The sequence below is a fragment of the Nyctibius grandis genome, chromosome 21 (genome assembly GCF_013368605.1).
Source record: "Nyctibius grandis isolate bNycGra1 chromosome 21, bNycGra1.pri, whole genome shotgun sequence".
NCBI lineage: Eukaryota > Metazoa > Chordata > Aves > Nyctibiiformes > Nyctibiidae > Nyctibius > Nyctibius grandis.
Window position 1 is genome coordinate 3,140,447 of NC_090678.1, and position 20,383 is coordinate 3,160,829.

At 48.6% G+C, this 20,383-nt stretch overlaps 1 protein-coding gene across 2 annotated transcripts in view; it reads right to left on the bottom strand.

The window, feature by feature from the left end:
- Positions 1-5,811: 5,811 nt before the first annotated feature.
- SWT1 (SWT1 RNA endoribonuclease homolog) overlaps positions 5,812-20,383 on the bottom strand; it is a 36,245-nt gene continuing 21,673 nt past the window's right edge. For both annotated transcript variants that reach the window (XM_068416837.1, XM_068416836.1), the window contains 3 exons: positions 10,547-10,613; positions 9,586-9,650; positions 5,812-6,791 (listed from right to left, as the gene is read on the bottom strand). In XM_068416837.1, coding sequence (XP_068272938.1) covers positions 6,686-6,791; positions 9,586-9,650; positions 10,547-10,613 — 238 coding nt within the window. In that variant the 3' untranslated portion in view covers positions 5,812-6,685. The remainder of the gene's footprint in view (positions 6,792-9,585; positions 9,651-10,546; positions 10,614-20,383) is intronic.

Consider the following 20,383-nt stretch of genomic DNA (forward strand, 5'->3'; position numbering starts at 1 on the left):
CTTGGCTGTGATGTGTCTTTGTGTCCTTCAACCTACAGACATTTGAAACGTCTTGTTAAAGACAAAGGAGGATATTTAACTGCCCCTCCTCCAGCTCAAGTTTGGGCTGAGGAGAACCAGAGAGGGGGGTGAAGGGCCATGTCCACCTCCTGCCTGCACCATGAGTTACCCTCCAGAAACAGGGGTGAAGGGCTGGGAGCAGCACCAACTGCTGTTGTCCCAGGGAGCTTTACCTACCTAACAGTCTGCTCTCAGGATTAATTTACTAAAAGCTCTCTGCAAATTGAAGTGTGGTGTTCCAGAGGTGAGGTGAGAAAGGGGCCAAAGTGAACTTGGAGAAAAAAAGGGCATAACACCATCATGAAAAGAAACACCCAATCCTGGTGTGAGAAACTCGATCTACTCATTCAGCTGTGCTCCTCAGCATTAATCAAGTAGCTGTAGGCAATTAAGTCCCCAGTGATGGCACTAATTTCAGTCACCATCACAGTCTTAGTGTACTGCACCTCTCTGATCCCCACACTGGTGCTGGACCTGTGCCGCAGGTGATATCACATAACACAAGGTAGTGCTGCTGAAGTGGGGTGGGGGTACAGTGCCTTGGTACACTGGAGCAGGAAAACATCAGCCCAATGAACTGTCGTCATTATTCCAAGTTGTAAAGCGGAGTGTAATTAAACAGAGAGTCAAGAGGAGAAAATAGAAAGTAGTTATCCTAAGCGGTGTCAGTTGTCTTCCCCTCCTGGGACCAGCACTATTCAATATATTCATTAATGACTTAGCTGAGGGAATAGAGTGCACTGTCAGCAAGTTCGCTGATGACACCAAACTGGGAGGAGTGGCTGACGCGCCGGAAGGCTGCGCAGCCATTCAGAGAGACCTGGACAGGCTGGAGAGTTGGGCGGGGAGAAACTTAATGAACTATAACAAGGGCAAGTGTAGAGTCCTGCATCTGGGCAAGAACAACCCCATGTACCAGTACAAGTTGGGGACAGAGCTGTTGGAGACCAGCGTAGGAGAAAGGGACCTGGGGGTCCTAGTGGACAACAGGATGACCATGAGCCAGCAGTGTGCCCTTGTGGCCAAGAAGGCCAATGGCATCCTGGGGTGTATTAGAAGGGGTGTGGTTAGCAGGTCGAGAGAGGTTCTCCTCCCCCTCTACTCTGCCCTGGTGAGGCCGCATCTGGAATATTGTGTCCAGTTCTGGGCCCCTCAGTTCAAGAAGGACAGGGAACTGCTAGAGAGAGTCCAGCGCAGAGCCATGAAGGTGATTAAGGGGGTGGAACATCTCCCTTATGAGGAGAGGCTGAGGGAGCTGGGTCTCTTTAGCTTGGAGAAGAGGAGACTGAGGGGTGACCTCGTTAATGTTTATAAATATGTAAAGGGCAAGTGTCATGAGGATGGAGCCAGGCTCTTCTCAGTGACATCCCTTGACAGGACAAGGGGCAATGGGTGCAAGCTGGAACACAGGAGGTTCCACATAAATATGAGGAAAAACTTCTTTACGGTGAGGGTGACCGAACACTGGCACAGGCTGCCCAGAGAGGGTGTGGAGTCTCCTTCTCTGGAGACATTCAAAACCCGCCTGGACGCGTTCCTGTGTGACATGATCCAGGTAATCCTGCTCCGGCAGGGGATTGGACTAGATGATCTTTTGAGGTCCCTTCCAATCCCGAACATTCTGTGATTCTGTAAAGTGTATCAAAAGTAGGTGCGAGCTCTGACAGACATCCCATCCACTGTACTAGATTTATGATACAAATGGCCAACATCAGCTTATTTGAGCATAACATATTATGTTATTTTATTTTGAGCATCCCCTAACTATGGGGTAACAGCTTTCCTGCTGGAAAAGGAGCACGGCGAGCTGTAGGCAATCCTGGAGTGCATCAAGGACAGCTTCTTAGGCCAGGTACTAGACAGCCCTGCCCCAGGGGATGTGGTACAGCTTTACAGCTTGGCAATCCACAACACAAATGTGGTCTGTACCAGCAACTGGACGAGGGCTGTGGCCTCGGGGGCTCCTACATGGGGGGGTCAGCAACTGGGGAGACTGGGATGTGGGGGCCAGCTATGGGGCAGGCTGAGAGCCTGAGCCCAGCTGCTGGAGGAGCCCACCTTGCCCCCGTGTACGGTCAGTGTCACCAGTGGCCTTCCTGGGGATAAAGCCCCTCATGGGGACACTGGGAGTTGCTCAATGACAGAGGACTGTGCTCTGGAGGGGCCACCGGGACGGGGTGTATGTGGTGAGGTGCTGGCAGTGGGGGGGGCTGCAGGGGTGGCCTCTGTGTGAGGAGCCCCGGGGCTGCCTGTGCCGGCCACAGCCAGTGCCGCTGGTGCCAGGTGGCTCCGCAACGGCCCCAGCGCAGCCGCAGCTCAGGCTGTCAGCGAGGCTGGGGGCACCTCTGGGACAGCGTCCGGCCGGTGCCACGGGGGTGGCAGAGGGGCTGGGACAGAGGGGGAACAGAGGTGCCTGACCCGCACCCCACTGTGGGCCAGTGAGTCCATGTGCCCAGGGGCTGCCGGGGCATCTCCATGGTGACCGCCAGGCCTTTGTGACCAGGGGTGACATCATGCCCACAGGCCATTGTGACACGGGCTCCCTGGGGGCTTTTATAGGGCCAGAGCCCTCGGGCACCCACTCCCAGGAGAGCGGCTCCCTCAGGAGGCAGCATCTCCCCTGGGTGCCCGTGGCAGGTGTCCGGCAGAGGACCCCGAACATGGCAGAGAAGCAGGAGGCGAACGGCCACCCCCAGCCCCGTGAGGGCCAGCAGCTCCTGCATGAGCGCCGACAGGTGAGGGACGGGGCTGGAGGCCGAGGCTGGCAGTGGGACGGGGTCAGGGCTGGGGGGGGATGATGGCCGGCCATGCCCGACCCCCGCGGTTTCTCTGGGGCAGAGCCAGTGATGGCCGAGGCCCGTGTGGCCCCGCAGCGATGGCCCAGAGGCAGAGAGCAGCTCAGCACCGAGCTCAGCCCGGCGGCGTGGCCAGGAGCTGCCGGGGCCGCTGTGCCGACACGGCCGCCTCCACCCCACGCCTCCTTTTTCTCCCCACATCTGCGCCCCTGGCAGCCCCTGGCAGCCCCGCAGGAAAGCGGGACCACGCGAGGGAGTCGGGGCCGAACGCCTTCCCGACCCCGGGAGGGGCCGATGGGAGGGCGGGAGGTACCGCAGGGGACAGGAGGGACCGGCCCCCCAGCGAGCTGAGACCCCCGTGCCCTGCGCGGCATGTCGGGGTGCTCCTGGACCCGCTGAGGGCCACGTGGGGTCCGGCCCTGCCCTAAGGCGGCTCTGGGAGCAGGGCGGCAGCACCCGCAGGGCTGAGCACTGCCCTCAGCGCCGCCAGGACGGCCCGGGCACGGGGGGTTCCCGCGGGGGAAAAGGACCACAGTCACGCGGCCTTTCTCACGCCTTCTCTTGCAGCTGGAGGGCTGCGAGGCACTGCCCTCCATTAGGGCCACAGGGCCAGAGAGAGAGCCCACGCCAGCCACGCCGTCTCGCCCCGGCCTCGAGGCAACACAGGCAGCTGCACCCTGGCACGCAGCGGCACCTCCAGCAGCGGGACCTGCCAATGGCACCAATCTGCCCCCTGTGCCAGCAGCAGCCTCCGGGGCCTCTGCGGGAGGCAGAGCAGGTGCCGTGGGCTTGGGGACGCACATTGGAGAGCTCTGGGAACGGTCGCTGGCAAGGCAGGGCCTTCGTCTGCCGCCCTTGCGACCTGCACGTGGCGTGCTGCTGCGCACAGGGGGCGAGGATGCTCTTCAAGATGTTGTGATCCATCGAGGAGCAGAGGAGTTGGAGGAGGAGGATGATGAAACATACGAAGACCTGCCAAGACAGAGTCCACGGAAGGAAGACTTCTCCACCTCCACCACCTGCACCAGCCCCAGTCTGCCAAGGCTGAGGCAGGAGCCAGATGCAGCCCCCGAGATGGTGCCCAGCTCACCCGGCAGCATGGCCAGAGACGACACAGGAGAGGCAGAGAGCTGCTCAGAGCGTGCGTCTACTGCCCCGCCAGCAGACTGTCAGCTGGCCGGAGGTCCCCGGGCCAAGGGGCGCAGCGCGCCGATACCCGCAGCCGTGCTGAAGGATGCAGGGCTGTCGGCTGCTGCCTTGCCTGCAGAGCCCATGGAGGAGGCCAAGGCAGCCTGCGCAGAGGCTGGCCATGCCCAGGCCACCACTGGCCAGGAAGAGCCCTTGTCGGCTGCGGGGCTGGCAGGGGCTTGCCCGGTGCCTGCCCAGCCCCTCGCCTGCAGCTCTCCTTCCCGCACAGGCACCGCTGCCCGCCCGAGCCCTCGGGCTCGCCTGCGATGGCGCTCCGTCCTCAGGGCGACCCGTCACGCGCTGCGCTGGGCTTTCTCCTGCCGCCCCAGGGTACGTAGAGAGCAGCAGTGACCTGCTGCCAGCGCCGGGCCGGTCCCCAGAGATGGCTGCTGGCCCTCAGGATGCCCAGTGCCCAGAGGGGACGCGACGGCACCGGGAGGCATGCGACGCATGGAGGGTGCCCAAGGCCATCAGCTGCCCCAAGGACGTCCTGCTGCCGGCCTCAGCCCCTCTGTGGACGCTTTCTGCTCCAAATAAAAACTTGGGAAGCTTTTTCCCCAGCGCTCCTCTGTGCCAGGTCCAATTCTGTACCAAGTCTCCTTGTCCCTCTCCTCGGTCAGCAAAGAACCCACTTTAATACGCTCCAGGAGGCCCGTGTCGGCCTGGACCCGGCCAGCCCAAGCCTGGACACGGTGCCCGGGCACAGTCTCTCCCGGGCCCGGAGGAATGTCCTCCCTGCGGTGCCGCCTGCGCCCTTGCAAGCACAGCCGGGTCTGCGGGACTGCCGTCGCTGCCCACGCACACTGCATGGGCCCGTGCGAACCTCACGGGGTTCCACAGGCCAAGTGCAAGGTCCTGCTCGTGGGTCGGGGCAATCCCCAACATCAGTACAGGCTGGGGGATGAAGGGCTTGAGGGCAGCGCCGCGGAGAAGGACTTGGGGGTGATGGGTGACGAGAAGCTCACCATGAGCTGGAAACATGCGCTTGCAGCCCAGAGCCAACCGTGTCCTGGGCTGCATCCCCAGCAGCGTGGCCAGCAGGGCGAGGGAGGGGATTCTGCCCCTCTGCTCCGCTCTCGGGAGACCCCCCCTGCAGTGCTGCCTCCAGCTCTGGGGGCACCAACAGAAGAAGGACACGGAGCTGTTGGAGCGAGTCCAGAGGAGGCCACGGAGATGATCAGAGGGCTGGAGCCCCTCTGCTCTGGAGACGGGCTGAGAGAGTTGGGGCTGTTCAGCCTGGAGAAGAGAAGGCTCCAGGGAGACCTTCTAGCACCTTCCAGCACCTGAAGGGGCTACAGGAAAGCTGGAGAGGGGCTTTTTACAAGGGCATGGAGTGATAGGAGGAGGGGGAACAGTTTTAAACTGGAAGAGGGGAGATTATATTAGATATTAGGAAGAAATGTTTTACAATGAGGGTGGTGAAACACTGGCCCAGGTTGCCCAGAGACCTGGTAGATGCCCCATCCCTGGAAACATTCAGGGCCAGGTTGGATGGGGCTCTGAGCAATCTGGTCTGGTGGAAGGTGTCCCTGCTCATTGCAGGGAGGTTGGATTGGGTGGCCTTTAAAGGTCCCGTCCAACCCAAACCATTCCCCGATTCTATGAACTTGAATGGAAATAGTCCCTCAAATGACCTGTGCTCCAACCCACCAACCCACTTCTCGCTGACTTCCAAGTGTCTGGGGGCAAGGACTGCATCCAGCTTGCAGCCACAGTCATGAGCCCAAGTGAAAGCGGAGCTATTCGAAGCCACTCTGCCACGGAGCATTAACTGCCATTTACTGTAACGATAAATCAGATTTTTACAATCAAGATTTTACAAATACATCCGAAAGTTAATATCAAAATAAACACCTCTAGGACTTCGCCAGTCATCTCACCGCTGTATAAGTACATACATGGAAGAGGTAGCTCTAAAGGCCACAGCAGCATCGAAAATGGCTTTTAGAAAGTTTCGTGGACTTAAAGCAGTTTTGGACAGCAACCAACAGCACGTTACAGTGCTGCTGTAGGAAGAGGAAGCAGACTTTTGAACAAAGGAAAACATCCTTTTCCTCTGAAAAGGGGTGTAGGACAAACACACCTGCATGGGGTGGGTTTGGGGTTGGTTTTTTAAATGAGCATCGATCCAGCTCTTGCCTCATCCCATATCCTCTCTTAAGCCGCTCCATCAGCTCCATCTCCTCTGCGGTTCAGTCCTTCGTGCCCGTGGTGTCTGACCCCGTCCTCAGCTGCTCTCTTCCCAGACCCCCAGGTGTCACAATAGATGTTGTCTCACTTGCCACTTCTCCACAGCAGCTGAACAAACGCCTTGCGTGGGGTTTCCCATATGACCAGTAACAGACCCAGCTCCTAACCGCCACCGTCTGGCATTCAGAAGAGGAGCCCAGCACATCTGCTCTGGACCAAACCAGCTGTATCAGTCCAGAGACCCTCACTTGAGACAGACAATCCTAGTAGCTTAAGGTACATGTGTAACCACTTGGGTTTTTCCTTCAACTCAAATACAAAACAGCACCATCAAGGAAAAGGAAGGCAAATTTTTGGCTCCTCGAATATTTCCACCCCCACACTCACACACCAGAGGAGTTGTTAGACTTTGCCGGGGTTGAGCATCGCAGCTCCAAACCTCGACCCCGGTGTCACAGCCAGCCCCTGTTCTTGGCTTCTGTGTGAACCGACGCGTGACACTGCTTGATGTTGTGCTCCAGCTGGGCCAGCTGGCCACATCCAACTTCCAACCTTTCCCTAGGGGAGAGAAGATGGCAAAGGTTATCACGACACAATGGACTCGTTTCATGGACAGGAATATTTCACAGAATCAACCAGGCTGGAAGAGCCCTCTGGGATCATCGAGTCCAACCACTGCCCTGACACCACCATGGCAACTAGACCATGGCACTAAGTGCCATGTCCAGGCTTTTCTTAAACCCCTCCAGAGATGGTGACTCCACCACCTCCCTGGGCAGCCCCTTCCAATGGCTAATGACCCTCATTGACCTAATAATCCTCATTTCTATACTTAAGCTGGAGTATTTTGCAAACATATTTGCTATTGCACTTGGGGAGGAAAAAAAAAAAAAAGGGAAATAAATCCACCACAGATAAAACAACTCCACACGTTGCCCACTGGGTCGGTTCTGCAAGGCCCTGCTGTGGTATTTGCAACCAACCGTAACCTCTGAGGAGGAGCAGCTACTAGGAATTACGTGTTGCTTTCCTACTAGGAAAGCAGCTACAAAGTTTGAAAGCAGTTGTCCTGACTCAAAATGCAGTTTATTACAATTTTGAACTGAAAAGGGATATGGCAGAAGACTAACTAGGCAGTTGTGATGTGTAGATTTCCACAAAAGCCAGGAAGTAGCTGGGTTTTATGTGCTCTAAAGCTGCTAACCCCAAGGATTTTATGTGAACACCTTAAAGCAGCCAACCCACAACTCGGCAAACAGGCAGAGCTCCTTCTTACCTTTCATTGTATTACCTAAAGGTAGTTTTAAAAAATAATCAGCGTTGAAAGGTCGCTTTTATCAGCTTTCTTGACAGAACAGGGAGTTTGGAAGGTTCAATTCGAATCATCTTTCATATATTTACATATAATGTATTTACACACAAAAGAAATCTCTTGACTACACTGATTTATTCTTTAGGCTTTTGTTTCGGAGGAGGAATCTAAACCCGACTGCATAGAAAACATTCTGTAACTTCAGCTTTCCAAAAGAAAAGGCCATTTAAAAGGTGCTCCTCAAACCCCGAGAAGGCAAGGTGTAAGTTACACAAGCGCAGCCCGAGGGCTACCCGACCAGCCTCTGAAATATTTGTTTTTACTACGCTGAGCACAAATTTACACACGTCGTCTTCGTTATGCCCGTATCGATGCAGGTCTGTATCCAACAGCTTGATTTGTTAGTTTGGTTTTTTTCCTTCACTTGATCATCTTCTTTTAATACATATATTTTTTAATACAATTCAAACTAAGGGATGCTTTTAAAAGGCTATGCACCGTACCCTCCTGGTATTTTTTGCTCTCACAGGTAACAGAACCTTGGCAGATCAGCCCGACACAGCAGGAGACAAATTCTACCCCAAAGAGCAGCCTAAACGTAGAGCATTTCTCCAGCAATAACCTACAGCACTGGCACAGCTACTCCGACAAAAGCACATCCATCCTCCTGACGAACGAGCTCCGTTCATCGCCTACAAACTGCACCTCGACTCTGTTTCGCAGAATCCCAGAATCAACCAGGTTGGAAGAGCCCTCTGGGATCATCGAGTCCAACCATTGCCCTGACACCACCATGGCAACTAGACCAGGGCACTAAGTGCCATGTCCAGCCTTTTCTTAAACCCCTCCAGAGATGGGGACTCCACCACCTCCCTGGGCAGCCCCTTCCAATGGCTAATGACCCTTTCTCAGAAGAAATGCTTCCTAATGTCCAACCCGACCCTCCCCTGGTGAAGCTTGAGGCTGTGTCCTCTTGTCCTATCGCTGGTTGCCTGGAAGAAGAGGCCGACTCCCACTCCGCTACAACCTCCCTTCAGGTACTCGGATTAAAATAATCTGCAAGCCTTTGACACAGCTGATGGAACCGTGCTCCACATCCTGGCAAGTTACAGCTAATTCATATCCACATAACAGCAACATCAAAGAAAATATTTACCTGGCTTTTATTATCCACTTAAGATTCATTAAAAACCTCACAGAACCTGAATTTATAAGCCCTCAATTATACAAATTCAGAAAGAAACTTTTAATGAGCCAGAAACTTTACAGTAAGGAACTGGAAGGCTCGCATGAACACTCACTTTTAGATTAATGTTTTCAAGGCCTTTACCTCAGAACATTTATTTTCCCATGACTGAACTGTAAAAGCAGCCTCCTAAACTGGAAACAAGGACTCGGAATCTTACGTTCTTTTCTCCTTTTTCCCTAACTGTACTTACAAATGGGCTTAGTAACATACAATGGCTTAATTTATGACTTTAATAACGATGGCCACAACGTAGCACAGCAACTGCGGGTCTGGCCGGTTTTCATGGTACGGTTCAATCACTCGAATCGCCTTGAGAATCGCAGGGTTTTTTCCTCTGGTGCTTTAAGCAAAGCTCTCATCATAAACAAGGTCTGTTATAAGAAGGACCTCACCAAACCAGAATATAACCAAATTCATTTAAACGCAGTCTTGTGTCCTAACCCACCTTCCAATGAACGCTGACCTACGCTGGCCACTAAGCCATGAATCCAAAACTGCTAGAGGAAAGAGGGACCAATATCTCCCCTCCAAGTCAAACAGCTGAAAATCACTGTGTAGATGCTAATGGCTCATCACTGATTTAATTTCTGTCCTCTCCCACTCTGTTGTAAGAGCAGGTCATTAAAAAAAGGAAAAAAAAGAAGACATCCCCACTCATTCTCCCTATGCTCCTCCCATACGTGGTGACTTTTTATTTATCCAAGGGATTTCTCTCATGGTACTTGGGTTAATCCAGTACATGCTACAATGCTGGCTCAAACCCCATCTGACGTGGTCAGTAACTGGCTTACCGATACGTCTCTTGTGAAACACACTCATAAAGCTCCTCGGCAGTGAATTTGATACTGTTATTTATCTAAAACAAAGAACAAAGAATTAACATAGTAATTTATGCAAGTGTCACATGTCGATTAAAACTATACAGCTGGTATAACAGATATGCTTAATGTATCACCTAACAGTTGAGACAGTACCTAAAAAAGTCATGCTATATATTATAAAATAAAATATTACAAATTCATCATCACCATTGTATATAATGGGAGTGACAGATATCACTCCAGCTCCCTTTTCTAACAATTTCTGCACAAACCTAGAAGGTCTTCAATAATTCTCCCTCCCCTCAATTTACCCCACAGCAAACGAGTAAGTTCGAACTCACGCTAATTCCGCAGCTATAGTCACCCTATATGTACAGACCCAAACCCCAAATATATTTTCCTGTATAGGACTGAAAATCTGAAATACATAATATACTAAACAGAAAAATACCTCTGTTCTACTGCAAACATTCATTTCCATTGCTCTTCTGAAAATTTTTCAGCACGAATGAGTTAAAACTTCATGAATAACTGGTAATTTCCATTTATCTTTTCCCCTCTGAACTGCAGCCAATGTTCTCCCCAGAACTACCTAGTGCGACGGACTCTCTTCTTAAAATGCCAAGGTCAGAGGTGTTTTGGTGACTTCAGCTTCAAGACTTTTTACTCTTCGACAGCAAATCATTCGCAACAAATCAGTGCTCAAAAAAGGCACGCAAGCAACTCAAATACCCGTGGAGATGCGAATAACTTGTAGTAGGTACCAACTAAAAATATATTTTTATGTCCAACGTCTAATAAATAAGAGCAAATCTTCAAAATTCTTAGCTTAGTGGAAACATAACGATGCGACAGCTAACCTCACAGCTACTTTAAATAAAAAACTGTAATAGAATTGTATCTGAGAAACACATTAAAGAAAACTTCATACCTCGTTGCTTATGAGGAAGTTATAGAGGGTCCAAATATCTTGGAAACTGCTGGCTGGGGTCAAAATTCTGAAAAAGAAAAGTTTGGGGATTTTTTTTTAAGCAAGTATAAAAGGATTCGATGGAAGAGTTAAAAAAATAGAAGTGCTTAATGGAAAAAAAAATTCTAATTACTTTCTTTAAACAAAAAGAAAATTGTGATCTTTGAAGAATTTTCCCTTCCACCCATCCCTTTCCACTCCCCGAAAAGAATTAAATGAGCTTATTATATGTGTGAGGACTTTCTATGAAGGTTTTTCCTAATTAAAAATTCAACTGATGTTTCTACGAGCCATTTCTCTATACAGACAGGAAGAAAACCAGCAATAATTAAAAGCCTTTTGTTTCCCAGAAGCAAAGCCTGCTGTATTACCGTGGAGCAACAGACAAGTGACACGCAACACCCAACTTTCCCACACCAGCTCCAGCTTTAACTCCTTCCCTCCAGTATGCTAATGCTACAATTTACATACCATTTTGCCTGCTTTTAATAATCACCAATTCCCACCCAATATCGAGACGTGAAAATAGGGTTTGACAGCTGAAATACTGGTATTTTATTTCACAGAATCAATGAGGTTGGAAGAGCCCTCTGGGATCATCGAGTCCAACCATTGCCCTGACACCACCATGGCAACTAGACCATGGCACTAAGTGCCATGTCCAGGCTTTTCTTAAACACCTCCAGAGATGGTGACTCCACCACCTCCCTGGGCAGCCCCTTCCAATGGCTAATGACCCTTGCTGAGAAGAAATGCTTCCTAATGTCCAACCTGAACCTCCCCTGGCCAAGCTTGAGGCTGTGTCCTCTTGTCCTATCGCTAGTTGCCTGGGAGAAGAGGCCGAATTTAGCCAGGGATGCACTCAGCAGCCAGCGACGTTTGAGTCTTGCCCAAAATCTAGTCCTTGGTCATCCCGTTACGAGCGGAGATACCACCCGTAGAAGAAAGCATCAGCTTTGCTCTCTGTAAGGTGATGTGAAGTTCTGAGAGATGTACACAAGGCTCCAAAACCGATCCAATAAAAAATTAATTAATTATTAATCAAAAATTAATTCTCCTCTTCAATGGATATAATTCAGTTATACCTCAGTGTAATCTCAGTTGCATTCACTAGGAAAAAAACTTAGACATTACAAAATCTACATTAAAAAACACATAACACTTTACATATAGTAAGAAATACTGATAAAATTCTGCCTTCTCTCAAGTTTTAAGTATGTAAATACATTAAGAAATGACTGGATTTGGGGAAAAAAAAAAAAAAAAAAAAATCTTCTTTTTGGGAAGGTCTATTTAGTTTCCCATGGGAAAGCGCCCAAATTCTCCCCTCCCTCCCCTTGCGAGCTGTAAGCCTTTATAAATGAATTAATTAGGAATTGAAAAAAACCCAGAAAACTAACAGAATAAGTTTAAAAAAAAGACACTGTATTTTAAACAGGCTGGAAGACCGTGACGCACCACAGGATTTATCGTAACTTCTAAGTCCGCAGCTTATTTTCATCATGATTTTACACAGGAATTATCACCGTTACAAACATTACTCACACATTCTTTCCCCCTTCGTAAGAAAACGCACCCAGAATTTTTTTCTTAAATACTTAACGTGCTAACTAAAGGTCAGCAAGAGAACACACTGGCTAGTTTTCCTAAAAATACCTCGAAGCCTTCAACTGCTGCCTCACAGCGAGCACACCATCAGCTTTGACAGCATCAAACCCCGGCAGAGACAATTTGGGAAAGGTCCTTGGGGACGTTGGGAGCTTTGGCACCTCGGACCGCACGGCGGCTCCCACTCCCACCGCCCCGCGGAGTCGGGAGCCAGCAACCCTGCCTGCATGGGACAGCGCGCCAGCTTGAGCCATCGCATCGGTCACCTGCGACGTAAATAAAGTAGAGCCGAGCCTGGGAAAGCGTGAGTTCTGTTGCTGATGGGTTTGGGACAGCTCTGCGTTCCGTTTCACACAAAAACGAGGGAAGTTGGCATGTTTGTTTTCACAGAATCCCAGAATCAATGAGGTTGGAAGAGCCCTCTGGGATCATCGAGTCCAACCATTGCCCTGACACCACCCTGGCAACTAGACCATGGCACTAAGTGCCATGTCCAGGCTTTTCTTAAACACCTCCAGAGATGGTGACTCCACCACCTCCCTGGGCAGCCCCTTCCAATGGCTAATGACCCTTGCTGAGAAGAAATGCTTCCTAATGTCCAACCTGACCCTCCCCTGGTGAAGCTTGAGGCTGTGTCCTCTTGTCCTATCGCTGGTTGCCTGGGAGAAGAGGCCGACTCCCACTCCGCTACAACCTCCCTTCAGGTAGTTGTAGACTGCAATAAGGTCACCTCTGAGCCTCCTCTTCTCCAGGCTAAATAACCTAAAAGGAATGCAGAACCGTACAGAACAAAAGGTAAGATATTACTACTCACTTCACCTGAAGGCCCTTACATAGAATCATAGAATCACAGAATGGTTTGGGTTGGAAGGGACCTTAAAGACCATCTAGTTCCAACCCCCTGCCACAGGCAGGGACACCTTCCACTAGACCAGGTTGCTCAAAGCCTCATCCAACCTCATGCCATACAATATGTTTGGGCAAAATATGTTCATCCCTGTATTTTTCCTGCTGTGCCAAGGACACGTATGGAAGGGTGTAGGATAAATAAGAGTGTTGCCACAGCTGAGTGGGAAACCCAGCCAGGGAAGCTTTCTATAGGGAGGATGGAGGGTGGGGGAAAGGGTGGCTGGTGAGAGAAAGAAGAGCTGTATTAATTATGGGCTTCTGGATTTGGTGGAAGAAAAATGTATGTACAGGCTACAAAAAGGTAAAGGAAGAGACTGAGAGCAGAGAGGAAGGCTGGATTAAACGGTGCTGCTTTGCCCTTGGGCTGTACGGCATCTCCACATGGCTCTTCATCTGACTCCTAATTTCCCCATCCCCGGGGCAGAGAAGTGACTAGAAACTTCATATTTCACCTCATCGTTCTTCGCAAGGCTACACTGAAAGAAAACCAGTTTGAAAGTCATTTTCGAAGCAATATTAAGACTGTCATTCCAAGGTCATTTTTAGACCCCTGCTTTTGCCCAGACCTTTAATTCTACTGTGGGTATGAAAGCGGCCAACACACCACCCACATCTCCTTTCCCTTCACAAACCTAACACAGTGAAAGCACCAGCATCACATACACTGTGTTTGATCTTTTCTCACAGAATCACAGACTGGTTTGGGTTGGAAGGGACCTGACAGACCATCTAGTTCCAACCCCCTGCCATGGGCAGGGACACCTTCCACTAGACCAGGCTGCTCTCACTGAAGGGAACACTTTTCAACAACTACTAGAGCAAGTAAACAATTTATTTATTAAAATTTCTGAAGCTTGACACCAGCTAGGATGCTGCAGACTTATTCCAGTGATGTTCTCCAGACCTTTGCACTCAACAAGGCAACCCTCACCATTCACAGAATCACAGAATCAATCAGGTTGGAAGTGCCCTCTGAGATCATCGAGTCCAACCGTTGCCCTGACACCACCATGTCAACTAGACCAGGGCACTAAGTGCCATGTCCAGGCTTTTCTTAAACACCTCCAGAGATGGTGACTCCACCACCTCCCTGGGCAGCCCCTTCCAATGGCTAATGACTCTTGCTGAGAAGAAATGCTTCCTAATGTCCAACCTGAACCTCCCCTGGCAAAGCTTGAGGCTGTGTCCTCTTGTCCTATCGCTGGTTGCCTGGGAGAAGAGGCCGACTCCCACTGCACTACAACCTCCCTTCAGGTAGTTGTAGACTGCAATAAGGTCACCTCTGAGCCTCCTCTTCTCCAGGCTAAATAACCTAAAACGGAATGCAGAACCGTACAGAACGTAAAAGGTAAGATATTACTACTCACTTCACCTGAAGGCCCTTACATAGAATCATAGAATCACAGACTGGTTTGGGTTGGAAGGGACCTTACAGACCATCTAGTTCCAACCCCCTGCCATGGGCAGGGACACCTTCCACTAGACCAGGCTGCTCTCACTGAAGGGAACACTTTTCAACAACTACTAGAGCAAGTAAACAATTTATTTATTAAAATTTCTGAAGCTTGACACCAGCTAGGATGCTGCAGACTTATTCCAGTGATGTTCTCCAGACCTTTGCACTCAACAAGGCAACCCTCACCATTCACAGAATCACAGAATCAATGAGGTTGGAAGAGCCCTCTGGGATCACCGAGTCCAACCATTGCCCTGACACCACCATGGCAACTAGACCATGGCACTAAGTGCCATGTCCAGTCTTGTCTTAAACACCTCCACAGATGGTGACTCCACCACCTCCCTGGGCAGCCCCTTCCAATGGCTAATGACCCTTGCTGATTCTGAATTCATTGCACACATTTCTTGGGAGGATGTAAAATTGAAAAACGTGCTGCTTTTTGTACCGCTGACCCAAAGCAAACCACTAACATTCTTGGTTTAGCTCACTATAAGTTACCAGACCCCAAGTGGATGTACAAACCAGCTGTGCTTATGGTTCTTCAGGAAAAAAAAATAAGTAAAATATGTAAATAATCATATAAATCACTTAATGTTAAATCCTGTAACTTAATTGATGGAGTTTGCTTGGATTATCACAATTGCTTCTGGGTTTATAACATGAAACGAGAAGTCTGACATTTGGCTCAAAGCTCTACAATATCTTCAAATAAAAGACATTCGTTGTCTTCAAGGAAGAACCATTGCTATACACGGAGTACTGAGAAGTTGGTGACAGAAGAGCTTTGCACAGTAACTTCCCCCACAAATTCTTAAGAGGTCAGCATTGATAAACATGCTTATTGCTGTTTTCAACTGAATACAAGCTCCAGCCTTGGAATATATTTTTCTGTAGAAAACGGTAACACATTCCTGTCTGCAGGGCAATGATTTCACACCACCGCTGCCGTCTACTGGTTTTAATCCAATCCTGTGGTCCTTCCATCTCCTGTAGCCACCATTCTGTGTTACGGAAAATAGAAATCTTAAGAGAAGATGTACACTTGGAAATCTGGACGTGTTTGTACACACATCGACTCTGCATCTATTACCTTATTAAATCAAGTTGATCTCGTTTTTATCAAAGCTTCTCAGTGAAAAGGTCTGCCTCAGCTACAGGAACATGTCTAGAAAACACTCTCTAAATTAACAATACATGAAGCAAAAGAGCTTTTATGTAAAACTCTTCTAACGAGCAACCTGAATCACAGTATTGCGACCACTGCAATATTTAACCACTGCTTTGTCATCTCTCCCTACATCACATCAAATGTATTTCAAAAACCAAGGGTGGAAACGCACTGAATCCCTTTGCCTTTCCTGTTAGCACAGCCACCCAAAACCAAACTACAAACGACCCCGTGTGCTGTACTTCAACTTTTAATGAATCCAAACATGCTCTGAGCAGGTGTTGGCAAGGCTGCTGGGTGGTATGAAAGTTGAATTGCCACTAAAATGCAATTTGTTGATCAAGCTAAAAACTAGAGTATGGTTCTGTGCAGTTTTCTGAAAGTATTTAGTCCGTGAGGTAGAGAAGAGCGTGTCATGGAAAGACACAAGAATACTGGGGATACCAGCTCAAAACAGAGGTTAGATATTGTTCTTGGGGTAGAAAGGTGCAAGGAGACAGTCAGATTTAATGATTTCTACCTCATAAGCAATAGGGCTTCCCAAACCACTCGGAACATTTCTTTACCTACTGTCCTGTCACTCATCTGACGCCAAACACATGCACAGAGTGTAAGATATGATAATCAAAAATGCTCAGAGGTGACCTTAGTGCAGTGTACAACTACCTGAAGGGAGGTTGGAGTGAAGTGGGAGTTGGCCTCTTCTCCCGGGCAACCAGCGATAGGACAAGAGGACACAGCCTCAAGCTTTGCCAGGGGAGGTTCAGGTTGGACATTAGGAAGCATTTCTTCTCAGCAAGGGTCATTAGCCATTGGAAGGGGCTGCCCAGGGAGGTGGTGGAGTCACCATCTCTGGAGGTGTTTAAGAAAAGCCTGGACATGGCACTTAGTGCCATGGTCTAGTTGCCATGGTGGTGTCAGGGCAACGGTTGGACTCGATGATCCCTGAGGGCTCTTCCAACCTGATTGATTCTGTGATTCTGTGATATGGATAGGAAATAGCTCACGATGTGGTTCCTCTCATGTGCATAGAGAAGACCTGGGAAACAAGCAAAGCCTAGTTGGAAAGGATCAGAAAATTAACTTATCAAATAGAAGGAAAAAAAAAACCCTAACCCACAAGACAATCTGGCAGGGAAAGCAGGTCAGCCCACCAGCTGCTCACGAACACTAAAATCCCAGGCAACGACAAGTAAAGCATATGGATAAAAGTCATACGAGACTGCGTGGTAATCGCCTTCAAATCTGCCCAGACCCCTGCACCTCAGCGTTTCTCACGCTGAGCCGTTCCTCTTTAACTGTTCTGTGTAATCGCCTGCGGCGTAAGACTGATAAGGCTGTCATAAAGCATCAACCAATTCAATAAATCCATGCGGTTAATCAAAAAGGCCCGGGACTTAATTGTATAAAAGTCAACTTAACCCATTAAAAGCCCTGTTTAACCTCACTGTCGGAACATCAGGGAAGGAAAAAAGATGAGAAATGGAAAAACAGAACTTCTACGTGGCTTATTAGCAATTCCTCATTACACTGCACTGCAACAAGGGACTCAAACTGGTGTTACAATGATCAACACACGCCAGAGATTTGTTCAGCATCAACCTATCGGGAAATTAAGGGGATTTTCCCCAAAATAGTCACATTCATGCTTTCTTCTACTGCCGAAGTACTTCAGATGTCAGATCCTAGTGCCACTTTGTCTAGACACCTATTCTCTAGCTTTACAAGGCCAGAAAGGACCATGGCTTTTACAACACTAACTCATTTATTCAAACTTTTCTGCTTTTTAGACTGGTTTAAAGGCAGCGAGGCTTAAACAGCTGCCACAGCATCACCTCTGCCCTGCACCTTGCTGAGTGCTCATCCAGCCATCATCCTGCTCTCAGCTGTGCCCATCTGCCTATGTGGGGTCAAACTGCTCCCCGGAGGAGGTTATAAATCCTCCTCTTGCTCACAATTTGTGAGCTACGCGAATTAGGTTACACACCTTGATCAGAGATCAGAAGATTAGCTGATGGGGAGCACTGTTAGCAAATCTTCCACTAAGAAAAGGAAGAGGGAACCATGCCCCGCCGTGTTGTATCATGTTTAAATGTGGTATTTCACAGAGTCACAGAATGTTCAGGATTGGAAGGGACCTCAAAAGATCATCCAGTCCAATCCCCCTGCCGGAGCAGGATTACCTGGATCATGTCACACAGGAACGCGTCCAGGCGGGTTTTGAATGTCTCCAGAGAAGGAGACTCCACACCCTCTCTGGGCAGCCTGTGCCAGTGTTCGGTCACCCTCACCGTAAAGAAGTTTTTCCTCATATTTATGTGGAACCTCCTGTGTTCCAGCTTGCACCCATTGCCCCTTGACCTGTCAATGGATGTCACTGAGAAGAGCCTGGCTCCATCCTCATGACACTTGCCCTTTACATATTTATAAACATTAATGAGGTCACCCCTCAGTCTCCTCCAAGCTAAAGAGACCCAGCTCCCTCAGCCTCTCCTGATGTTCCACCCCCTTAATCACCTTCGTGGCTCTGCGCTGGACTCTCTCTAGCAGTTCCCTGTCCTTCTTGAACTGAGGGGCCCAGAACTGGACACAATACTCCAGATGCGGCCTCACCAGGGCAGAATGGAGGGGGAGGAGAACCTCTCTTGACCTGCTAACCACACCCCTTCTAATACACCCCAGGATGCCATTGGCCTTCTTGGCCACAAGGGCACACTGCTGGCTCATGGTCATCCTGCTGTCCACTAGGACCCCCAGGTCCCTTTCCCCTACTCTGCTCTCCAACAGCTCTGCCCCCAACTTGTACTGGTACATGGGGTTGTTCTTGCCCAGATGCAGGACTCTACACTTGCCCTTGTTATATTTCATTAAATTTCTCCCCGCCCAACTCTCCAGCCTGTCCAGGTCTCTCTGAATGGCTGCGCAGCCTTCCGGGGTGTCAGCCACTCCTCCCAGTTTGGTGTCATCAGCGAACTTGCTGACAGCGCACTCTATTCCCTCATCCAAGTCAATAATGAATATATTGAATAGTGCTGGTTCCAGTACCGACCCTTGAGGGACTCCGCTAAACACAGGCCTCCAAACGGGTATTTCCAACACCTGTTTCTCATTCATAGTAAATTCCGTTTACCTTGGAAAACTGCACAAAGCCCAGCACCCTGCAATTTACACTGAAAGTAATTTAACTGTTCTCCTTTAGTGGGTCAAGAACATTTCAGGTTTCACCTAAAAAAATAAAAATATAAAAATCAAACACCTAGTGATAGGGAAGTCTGATACTCTTTGAACTGGGAGTTAATCTCCATTTTATTTCCAGAAGGAGACTGCATGTGGAGGAAGATTAAAAGTAGAGCTCTTAATCTAGAGACTTTATGATAGCAATTACTAAATGCCATGGCAGTCTAAAGGAAGGAAGACAATTTTCTAACTAGACACCAAGAAAAAGAAATCTCAGTTTCTCCCTTGACCAGCTGAATAAACAAAGAGGAAACAGCTTCTCTACATCTGTAGAATTAAATTAGTAAAACTGTAGAACTGATTTTAAATTATTTAAACCCAAAATATTCAATTCAGTGATCAGTTCTGATACAGTAAAGCTTTCCTGCACTACTGAGATCTTAAAAAATTATACTTCTAATTCACAAATGTTTATGGAGTCTTCGTCTAAATCAATACTTTCCAAACAAACTCATTGGGAATTTGAAACTCCATTTAAATAAAATATTAGGAAAGTACAATTTAGGTTCCTTACTGCAGTAAGTAACACATAAGTGTATTTTTACAGCTGACACTATTAGTATAAATATTTATGACTATTGTATCTAAGAGTATATGCTGTAAATTGTGAGTGATTTTAAAGTTGGCATGTTGACAAAATGATTATTTCTTAGCAAACAGATGGAAGAAATCAAGTTAGAAATAACTATACCAATTCACCAAAGACTAAGCTTTCTTTTTCTTTTCTGTGAACTAGGATTTCTGATCTGAAAGCAACTTGGGCAGGAAACATGATACCTTGCAAGGCATTCTGCACTCCTTAGAACAAGATCTGTAAGAGTCAATTATCTGTGATAGGTACTTAAGCCTCTCTTCTCTCCAAAGGTGAAGGGCCCAAACATCTTCCAGCAGAATCAGTGGAAGAATTTCTCCAAGTGCTGAAAGATTTGGCACAAACTTGAAAACCCTGAGTTGTACAAATACTTCTGGTGCCTCAAAGAGCTACTTGAAAACCAAGAAGTTATTTTAAAGATTTTTAAAGATAATTATTTTAATTTAAAGTTTAATTTAAGAGACCTTAAATTAGGTCCCATAGTTAACTGGTTCCAAATAATACCCAACCCAAATAATTAATACAAGTATAAATCATCACTGAAAACAGTCAGAAATATTATTCAATCCAAAATTATTTAAACATGTTGTGGTTTTACAATTCGACTTGAAGTATAAATTTCAGTGGTTTAATAATCATAGAATCACAGACTGGTTTGGGCTGGAAGGGACCTTAAAGACCATCTAGTTCCAACCCCCCTGCCACAGGCAGGGACACCTTCCACCAGACCAGGTTGCTCCAAGCCCCATCCAACCTGGCCTTGAACACTGCCAGGGAGGGGGCAGCCACAGCTTCTCTTTGTTCATTGCCAGTCAATGTAACATC